Below are 10,897 nucleotides of genomic sequence, written 5' to 3'. Positions count from 1 at the left end.
CCAATGCAAAAGGGATGCATCCAACAACTACATGCCACATTACCACAGAACATAAATTGCATCTACTCTATGCGTTTAAGTAAGTATTGCAAGCCTTTTATTTTGTAATGGACAGAACTCAAGATGTAATGCACACACATGAATAATAATCCACAAAAATGATGGAATGATGCATAACCTTCATTCTGTTCTGGCTGGCTTTTGTAAAGGCGTTGTCTTTTAGTCATTGTATATCTGCGCGACGATAGGGAAAAATCGGTGAGTTTTCACCCTTAACTCCGTGCGGTTTCACCCAAAAAATGCTGAAAAATGTACAAAAATGCCCGAAAAAACAAGAATACAATAAATGGAATGCTCACAATACCAACGTCTCCAACAAAACAACAACGTCTTTTTTGCATTACACCTACGGCAAAACCCAGATCCAAAGCAGAGAAGTAATTGTTATATCAAAGATGAACAAAACCCTATCCTTACCAACCGCAATTTCAACTTTCCCATAACCTTCATTCTGTTCTGGCTGGCTTTTGTAAAGGCGTTGTCTTTTAGTCATTGTATATCTGCGCGACGATAGGGAAAAATCGGTGAGTTTTCACCCTTAACTCCGTGCGGTTTCACCCAAAAAATGCTGAAAAATGTACAAAAATGCCCGAAAAAACAAGAATACAATAAATGGAATGCTCACAATACCAACGTCTCCAACAAAACAACAACGTCTTTTTTGCATTACACCTACGGCAAAACCCAGATCCAAAGCAGAGAAGTAATTGTTATATCAAAGATGAACAAAACCCTATCCTTACCAACCGCAATTTCAACTTTCCCAACAAGATCGAGCCAAAGAATTTTGTGCATTATTTCGTTTATAAACTAAGAATCGATGTTTCAGAGTGTTTGTGACTTCAATCGATGTTTAGGACTGTTTGTGCCTACCAAACAAAAAAAAAACAGAACCAAACCTCGATTTTGGGAGGAGATGTTTCGACTTCCGACGACGAAGAGCGCGTAGTGATTTCAAGTAGGGAATCGTCCAGCGACGTAGATTCCACGGCGGGAATGGTGCACCAACGGAGCGTTCGAGGCGGCCGGCGTTCGTAGAACTTGATTCTAATTCACCGATCGGCGGCTAGGGTTTTGTGGATTTAGGAGAGAATATTTCAGAAATAGTGTTGATGGGATGGAGTGAGACAGAAGGGAGTTGAGAGGTCGATGAAAATGCCGCGTTAATTTCGGACTTGCCGTTTTGAAACCGATTATGTATTATGTTGTTTTACTTCTTTACCCTTTTAATGCACGAAAATGGACAAATAATGCAATACGGGATCAGATTGTCACTTTTAATCTACTCCATCCATTCCATCAATCTAATGGTTGATATTAAGAAGAGGAAAGACACTTAGGGGGTAATAGGACCTTAATGCTCCCCTATATATATATATATATAGATAGATAATTAGTTGGTCACTATTTTCCATAAATAGAAATATTCATATTTTTATGGTACTGTTGGAAATGCTAATATCTTTATGGGATGGAGGGACTAGATTTTTTTATTTAATTGCTTATTGCATTTTGGCATTGTTCTCTTACAAATAATACTCTCCAGTCCCAACTACATTGTGTGAAATAAGTTAAATAAAGATAAACTAAAATATAATAAAGAATAAAGTAGGAGAGATAAGAGAAAGTAAAGTAAAAGAAGAAATAAAGTAAGAGTGATTAAATATTTTGTTTTAAGCTAAAAAAAATGACTTAACTTAGTTGAGACATACGTTACTAAAAAGTAATATGACTCAAGTCAACTTAGTTACGACAAAGAAACTATAGTATTTTTGTGATAATTATAACTTGCTTACGTGAACCTGTGTTGCATATTTATACCTTAAAAATCACAACAAGTATTTATTGTCGTTGGTGGGGAAGCTTTACTTTTTTAAGTTTTATTTACATAATTTATTATTGTTTTTTTATAAAAAATAATAATTTTTCTTCTTTTTAATTTTTTTTTTAGTTTTAGTCTTTTCTCTCAACATAATACCGTTATCTATTTTCATTTTGCATACATCTCTATTTTAGCAAGATATGATATTTATGTGGACAGCGCTTTATCAATGGTGATCAACGATTAACTATAGCTAAAACCACTACTTGTGGGATCTCTACTACTAGTACACTTCTGGACACACTTTTTCTAGGTGTTTATCCTAGAGTTGTCGAGGTTCTCACTTCAGGTAGAAAGGTGTGATCATCATGTGAGCCATCCCTTTCTTGCATTCCATATTCTAGAAATGATTCCTTCCTTGAACGGCATGACATTTCATGTAGTTTTATTTTGTGTTAAGTGGAAAGAATAAAATGCGAGAATGAATAAAGTAGAAATAAAGATATTTTTATTTTTGGTAATGAGTAACCTTAAATGGAACAAATCACAAATAAAAGTTGGTCATCTTCAATAGAGCGGAGTTTGCTTGCAAAGTTTAGTTTAGGCACTAGTTCCAAAGGTATGCCTAAATTTGGTCCTTTTGACAAAAAAAATCAACCTAGAAGTATTGAGTTAGAGAGACTTTCATCTGGGGGTTTGGATACCATGTTGTGCATTCAGACGAGTGTTGTTACAACATTAATATTTAGAGTGAACTACATAAATGGTACCTGATTTTTCACTTTCGCACATAAATAACACCTGATCTTTATTTTATATCGTTTTTGGTACCTTGTGACAAAAATAACCCCAGGTACCAAACATGTAATTTTTTTGTAGAGGATATTTTTGGAAATGTCAATTAAAGAGTACAAAATATGTGATTATTTTTTCTTCCTTTCTTATTTCTTTTTTAGTTTCTTCTTAATTTTTTTTTCTTCATTTTCTTCTTTTTTTTAGTATTTTATCTTTCTTTCTTCTCTCTTTTTTTCTCCTTAGTTTATATTTCTTCCTCTTTCTTTTTTCTTTTATCTTCTTTTTCTTCTTTCCTTTTAGTTTTTTATACATACATCAATTGCATTCATAATATAAATCAAGAACAAAATGTCTAATTAAATTAATTATTTAAAATAATTAAATCAATTGAATATTTTTTATTAAATTACTTTATACTCATTTTAAGATTGAAACACCTAACTAAAAATATTCAACTCTTTATATCATTATGAATACAATTCACAATTATTATTACATAATATTATATGATTCACAATTTATATAATTATACTATATTTATTTATTAATTACTAGTTTTTAGTATTATAATAATAATATTTTTATAATAATTAAATATAATTATAACTATAATTGTAATTAACTATATTTGAATGATATTAAAATAAATTAATTATTAATTTATAACATCAAAATAATAATATTAATATTGATTAATAGTAATTGTATAAAGAGTGAGGAGAATGAGAGAAGATATTACAATATCACTTTTGGTACTAATTTTATGTATATCTAAAATATCCTTTATGACATAAATGAGAAAATGTACTCCCTCCATCCCAAAAAAAGTTGCGTCGTATTCCTTTTTAGTCCGTCCCAACAAAGTTGAGTTATTTCCTTTTTTAACAAAAGACAAAACATCTAATCACTTTTTTTATTTCATCATTTACTTTACTCTCTCTTATATTTCCTACTTTTTTCATTTCTCCTATTTATTTAATATAAATTCTTAACCTCCGTGCCCAAAAGTTTTGTCTCAAGTTTTACGAGATAGAGGGAATTTTTGTTTAGAGGGCATTTTGGAAAGAAAATTGCATCAGGTACCAAAAATGTGATTTATAGGTACCAAAAGCAATATAAAATAAAGTTCAGGTACCATTTATGTGCAAAAGTGAAAGATCATGTGTCATTTATGTTGTTCACTCTAATATTTATCAATATACTAGTAGTGTGTATGTAACATCCCTGTTATGGCTGAATGCACCGCAGGAGATCCAAACCGTCCGGATAGGTCTCGAACTGAGGTTAGGCAAAATACAATATTTGAACATATAGTAGTTCTGAGTCAAGTGAATCAATATCAGAATCCAAATTGGACTATTGGACTTTTCTTTAGCTAAACTATATACTAGTATTTGTTCGGTAATTTGAAGTGCAGCGTTTGGAGATAAATCAATTCATGCAATTGTATCTTTGTACAAAGATGGACAGTTTGACAGTTTGAGGGAGTCAGTTGAACATTATGCAATTGTAAGGACACGGCTTATACAATTTCACTCTCTCACCCTCACCCTAACCCTCACCCTCACCTATATACCCTACCTACCCTCCTTCCAGCTTCTTCTCAAAATGAAGCTGAAAGCAGGAAATGAATACATCACCAGAAGTTCGTTCTTATGAATAGAAAACAAGGAAAAATTGCAGAATTCTGGTCTTTGGAAGCCTTGTGACACCACCTCAACAGCAAAAATCACGATAGCTGCATTAGGACTACACAGTAAATGTAAGCTTATCTTCCATGGAATGTCAAGACATCCCCGCCTCCCTCTCCCAATTATCATCATATCCTAAATGGCTGGTTCCCATCTCTGGATCTCTCCAGCTTCGATCTCTTTGTTTTCAATCTTTTGTCTGCAATTTCTTGGAACAAATTTGGTCCATCAAAGCTAACAGCAGGAACCCTTATCTTCTTTCTCTTTCCTCTGTCATACTCCTCATCCCTGTCAATGAGGGATGTTGCAACCATTACATAAGTGTGCTTAAGAACTGAATAAACTTCATCTTCCATGGAAGATGCTAAAATGGTTGTCATATTTATAAGGAAAATTTATTGTATTGAAGCGATGGGCAGGCTTAAACAAGAATTTCAAGATGATCTAACAGTTGATCTTTTGTCTACAAAAGCTCTCGGTAAGTGTGAGATTGCTTACCATTCATCCCCAATATAACCGATCTGCACAGTCCCAGGTGCTCTTGTTTTAGATTTAGTAGATAGTGCAGCACCATTATTGTTCCAGCGACCAACTGCAATCAGGCTCACAGACTTAAGAAAACAAATGAAAATAAATAGAGATTATTGTTAGTTCGTAAAAAATCACAAAAACTGTTCTTTACCGGTTGTCTCATCTAAGCCCCTGGTAAGCATGTTCATGATATCATTTTGCCTCAATTCTCTTTGGTGCTCTTGAGATATCCCAGTTCCTTGAGCAGTAGAGTGCCTTGTATCAAGCTGCTTTCCAGCAGAAACTGTGAATCCATCGAGAAGAATTCTCTCTCTGAAATCCTTATCAATAGCAGCACTTAATATGCTACTATCACTAATAGTGTTTTGTATGCTTGGGTTGTGGTTTTGCCCATCTGAAACACGTTTGCCTTTTTTTGTACGAGAGCAGGTAGATTGGTCAACAGCAGGAGGAATTGCTTCTACTGACGCAGGTTGCCCCACCTTTGATGGTAAGGCATTCTCAATCAAGATAACCTTCAGACCAGGAGACTTCTTCAGTATAGAACTATGCGTTTTCTTCAGTTTCTTCTTGTGCTTCTTGTGCTTTTTATTTTTTAAGCAGAGGCCCACACCTAATACAATGTTTGAGCTGAGTGATGTGGCAACTGCCTGATACTTCATGAGCTTCCATTTTACTTTAAGATCCTGGCTTTTCTTCTTAGTTATCCTGAGTCTGACAGGCTCTGTGGTGGCTGAAGGTAAGTTTGATAACTTGGATTGCACATCCATTCTTTGCCCATTTGCAACAGTTACATCAGTAGTTGGACCAACAGCCTTCATTGTGGAAGCTTCAATGCAAGAGGAGACAGGCTCTGTGGTGGCTGCAGGTAAGTTTGATAACTTGGACTGCACATCCAGTCTTTGCCCATTTTCAACAGTTGCATCAGTATTTGGACCATCAGCCTTCATGGTGGAAGCTTCAATACAATAGGAGCCAGGTTCTGTGGTGGCTGCGGGTAAGTTTGATACCTTGGACTGCACATCCAGTCTTTGCCCATTTTCAACAGTTATATCAGTATTTGGACCTACGGCCTTCATGGAGGAAGCATCAATGCAAGAAGAGACAGGTGCCCGCCCATCACAAATGTTTTTCTCTGGTTCGTCATTTGCTCCCATGGGCAAACTTTTGGTGCTAGCATTCTGAGTGGATGAAAAGAAGCAATGAGAGAAAGCAAAAAATGCAAAAAGAAACTGTATTTATTTAAAATAATGCCATTAGCCTAACAGACTATATACGAGCAAAATACCGTTTCAGAAACGGGGGCATCCATTTTGCATTGATCTCCAGATAATCTGCTGAGCACAGCGCTGTCCAGTGCCTTCTGAGCTGATTCGCTAGGTTTTACCTTGTTGTTATCCTTGCAGTCTGCCGGCATGGCAACAGATAATACAATAGAACTTGTACTATGCTCTTCTACAACACTCAAGATGTTGTGGCAGGTTGCAACATAACCTCCACTTGAAGCATCACCAGAACCATTAACGCTTGAATTTAATTCCACTGGAGAATCTTCCTTCAGCTGAGACTTTGTTGGTGGCTTCATTGATGCACACTTGGCATTTATCGCAAGGTCTAAAGGCTCCACTGTCAACTTGCCATTAGGTAGATCTGTCGCTGGTGCTATCCTCCCGGATAAAGCTGACGAGCCATTTAACTCTCTCTCATTTGAGCCAATTTGGATTTTCTCTTTCAATTCCATGTTCAAATTTGAATATGCTACATTTCCAATAGCATTCATCACCATGTTATCTTTATCTTGCTGAAAGGTATTAACATGATTCTTTCTACCAATGTCTTTCCTATCACGAACATAGAAAAGCATATAGGCCTTCTGTTCCAGAACTTTCCTCTCATTAACTTGGACAACCTATTAAATGTCAGAATGATGGTACCCGGAATTAAGTCTCAACCCACAACTGAAATAAGATTGCAAATAGAAATGGAAGAGGGGCACAGGCATTTTAACTGAAGAACTTACTAGAATTGCTAAAAATCCCCACATCAACAGCCATCTTCTCATACCTGATTGTCATCAAGGGAATACCACATGCCACTTGATGTGCGAACAAAGCAGTAATAATGGCCAGAATGAGTGCTCCAACCATAATGAACAAGAACTCCATACAGAGTGTATTTTAGATCCCCATCCTGAAGTTGTTACATAAAAAAAACATAATATCAGAATGCATGCACATAGAACAGGATGTCCACGGTGGCAAGTTACACCAGTGGTAATCTCAAAAGAACTATTTTAAAAAGATTTGCCCTAGATCACAAATCTTGTGAGAAAATATGACGAAAATAACAAATTGAAGGAATTTAATAGAGAACAAACATAATTGGAGAGGGGAGAGGTGAGTAACGCGGACAGCAATGAATAAACAGCTATATAGAACTGAGGCACTACAAGGAAGAAAAGACCCAGACAGGAGGATGAGCAGGAACACGGTAATAGGAGCAATAGATGAACAAAAAGATTAAGATATCAAATTGGCGGAGAACATCATAAAAAAAATAAGAGTAGAACTTACATAGGGGTCAGAGACGAAAGGTTTTAAGTCCAAGGTAGGTTCAAAAGCAACTCTTTTATCAACTTTTTGGCCAGGAGCATATGAACTAAAACGCTTCAGGTGAACAGCAAGTACTTGGGGTGCCTTTTGAACTGTTAGTTGCTTGGAAGCCTTTACTTTCTCCTTACATTGATCACACTGATATTCCCTAGCACCTCCATCTAACAGTTCTCTGCTGGTGAAATGATCAAGTGCTTTATACAATGAGTCTGATTTATGTATTTCTAGACTTAGATCCAAGAATGGATCAAATTTGTTTGAGCAGTGGGAGCACTGCATGCATTTCACCTGGGAAATGACAACGTATTAGCACAGAAGCGAAAACAAAAAAGACTGAGAGCCTCAACTTCAGTACAACAAGAAAATAATGCATCAGCCACAAAAGTACCTGACTACGCAATTGGCCACCAAATATCTTGTGGACTAAGCTTTTCTCATACGCACTAGGAGATTCACTTGGCACTCCAGAGGGTAAGCAGCACCTGTGCATTGATTCAAGCAAATTCACCATATACTCATGGGCATCTTCTTGCCTGGCGTTTCGAAAACTCCGAGATATGCCTAATATTTTTATTAAGGACTCAAACTTAAGAAGGAAAGAGGCAACAATGTGTATGGTTATGATACAGATATGCCTATAGGATATGCATACTTAGTTAAGTTTAGTTAGGATTTATTATTATTATTTAAATTAAGTTTGTTAGGATTTATTAATTAGGATTAGGTTACTATTTAAATTAGGATTAGATTTGTTGCTATATTTTCTCACTTGTAAGCCTATAAATATCAAGTCTCCACAACGATAAAATCATCTTTGGAGAGATCAATATTTGGGCGGTTTTTACCGTGGCCTCCTGCATGAGGATTGGCCTCATTCGTGAGGATTATTTTCTTTGTATTCCGTCAGTTCGATTAATTCCAGTTGTGTCAGAAACCAGTTTCTATAGTTTCTGTTCTTTAAATCTTAGAGATTTGTTCTTGTTCGTCAGACTCTAGCCTTTACTCCTATCAGGTTATGCGATGCTAGGAGACTCTAAACGACTACTTTCACATTAAATACTTTAAGAATATGAAGTGAGCAACATCATCAGTAGGACCTGGCAAAAGTTTTTAAAAATGATATGCCTATACATGTATGCTAGATTATAGGGTCATGAACTTATTGGAGTAGGCTAACAGAGGGAGATAAGTTGTAGTACAGTAGAGCAAAGAAGCAAACGTATGTGCTTAACTTGGATCAGTAACAGAGAGAAGCCAGTACAGCATCCTTCATGGTCAAAAAGCAAATTAAACAATCAATGAATTTTCATTAGATAAGTTTTAGAATAATAGTAATAACATTGGTAAGCATATAATTAGTGAACAGAGAATTTACGGAGACAGAATAGATTCATAGCAAGGGTTGGTAGAGTGATTGCAACTTTCAATCTGAATCGAATGCAATGCAAAGCACATCTCATTGATAGGATACATCTTAAGTTCGAAACAAGATCCTTGGGCTCTAGAATTCTCCCACTTGACTGCAGAGCTCGGCTAACATGTTTCTGGATAGCACACAACGCACAGAACCCCGCAGTACGACCTTCATAAATTATAGAAGGTCAGAATAAACAAATACGAGTATTAGAAAATGAGTTACAAAAAATATCTGCCCGGTCATTTTTTTCAGATAGGATTATAGGAAACTAATGTGATAGATAATTGATAAAATGAGGAAGACTCACAAGAATTTTGATGCTTCCCACTTTGAAGATAGGCGGCTAATGGTGCAGTATAGGTCAGACATTGCAGTACTGAATTAAGGAAACAAGTGTTTCCGAGGTTACGCAAACCTGCACCCTGAAATTGAAGTTTGAACCTTTTACATGCTATGTGAATCCATAAAGAAGAATTCAAAACTGTAGATCACAATAGATAGGACTCAAAGTGCAGTAAATAACAAAACCCCTAACAGCCTCATCAATAGACAAGTGAAACTAGGTAGGTGAAGCAGGGACCTCGTTCCTTTTATTACTTTTTGGACTTAAGCTCCTCCTTTAGGAACTTAATTTTAATCATTACATTTTAGAGGGGCAGTCATGTTTAGGAGAATTTTTAATCAGAGCCGGTAGGAGCATTACTACAGATGTCAAGGGACAGCCTTTGAAAGTCATCAGAAATTTAAAGAAGCAAAATGGGAGCCCATGATATAAGTGCATTAGGGTTGGCAATGGCATTCTCCCACTCCCTGAAAAGTGAAGCCGGTAGGAGCATTACTACGCATGACTGCTGGTCTGCTACATTACAGGAAGAATCCATTTAAAGTAACCTTTGAAGCATTGCTCATTTTATACTTTCAGCAATGATCTGAAGATAAAATGCATTCTTAAAAGAAAATAACCAGAAGCAGACACAAGCATGGTGTGCTGGGAGGAAAAGTTGCAGTCGATTCCATGCAACAATGAAAAGATAAATTCAGGGCAAACATAGCAGATTGGTGACATGTACAATTTCCTTTCTCCAATTGGTACCAAATTATGAACTTTCCACTCACGTGAAACAAGAACTACTGTAATTAGGTTTCTATCTTATGAAAATTCTTCTAAAATTTTAAATATCACTATAAACCACATTGCACAATATAGACAACCAGAAAATTTTAAATAGCGAGTATAAATATTTGAAGCACATTATTAAGAAACTCACAATTCTGCGGAACGTAATCTCGAAACTGAGCTCAGGATCCAACCCAGCCTCAGAAAATTCCGATGATTTTTCGGTTATCTTTTCCAAACCGCAAGACTTGAGCCCTCCGGATGTAGGGTTCAGCGTCACCAGCTTAAAATCACTGCAGCTTTCGTTTCCAAACCCATTGTAATGCTTCCTCGCCTGATGGAAATCAATACTCCTATGAAACAGCGCTGAGTCGGATTCCGGTTCGTGGGGGGCCGCCCCGTTCGACCTGATCATCGTCTCCGTCGCCGTCATATATAAATCCAAAACCCCTCCCTCTCTCTGACGAACACAGCTCAAAAAAAAATCTAAAATCTAAAAAGTTACAATCTGTTTTGATCAAAAGCACCTAAAAAAATAAAAATAAAATTATGTGATTGGATTTAAATTTCATGCGAAACAATGAGAGATATTGAGAAAAACGTCGGCGTCGACTTATAAAGTTATAAACCCTACATACTAGCGGAGTAGATGGTGTGGTGTAACTTAATTGAGCATATATATATATACTACTTCTACTAAGGGCTTGATTGGTAGCTCTTAAAAAGTGTGAAAAAGTCAAAAAAGGTACTGTTCATCATTCTTCTACAATGTTTGGTAGCTCATTCCATTATCGGCCGGTCCAGTAGAAAATGGTCGGGTTTCCGGGTTTCCAGGGAAGTGAGATAATTTTT

The 10,897-nt window shown here is 36.2% G+C and overlaps 1 protein-coding gene across 2 annotated transcripts; it reads right to left on the bottom strand.

Moving 5' to 3' along the window:
• Positions 1-4,079: 4,079 nt before the first annotated feature.
• Positions 4,080-10,685, bottom strand: LOC125195657 (ubiquitin carboxyl-terminal hydrolase 23-like). 2 transcript variants are annotated; one of them, XM_048093800.1, is made up of 10 exons: positions 10,197-10,685; positions 9,236-9,350; positions 8,983-9,093; positions 7,900-8,072; positions 7,473-7,799; positions 6,964-7,089; positions 6,188-6,808; positions 5,051-6,080; positions 4,867-4,960; positions 4,080-4,656 (listed from the first exon to the last, which is right to left on the bottom strand). In XM_048093800.1, the coding sequence occupies exons 1-10, from the start codon at positions 10,476-10,478 to the stop codon at positions 4,497-4,499; spliced, it is 3,039 nt and encodes a 1,012-aa protein (XP_047949757.1). In that variant the 5' UTR covers positions 10,479-10,685; the 3' UTR covers positions 4,080-4,496. The 2 variants fall into 2 exon arrangements, with proteins under 2 accessions (XP_047949757.1, XP_047949758.1); XM_048093801.1 differs by lacking the exon at positions 10,197-10,685 and having other exon boundaries at positions 7,900-7,993; positions 8,887-9,093; positions 9,236-9,272.
• Between the last annotated feature and the right edge of the window lie 212 nt (positions 10,686-10,897).

Source organism: Salvia hispanica, chromosome 6 (genome assembly GCF_023119035.1).
Source record: "Salvia hispanica cultivar TCC Black 2014 chromosome 6, UniMelb_Shisp_WGS_1.0, whole genome shotgun sequence".
NCBI classification, from domain to species: domain Eukaryota; kingdom Viridiplantae; phylum Streptophyta; class Magnoliopsida; order Lamiales; family Lamiaceae; genus Salvia; species Salvia hispanica.
Note: the sequence above shows the minus strand (reverse complement) of the source record. Positions and strands in the feature narration are given on the sequence as shown.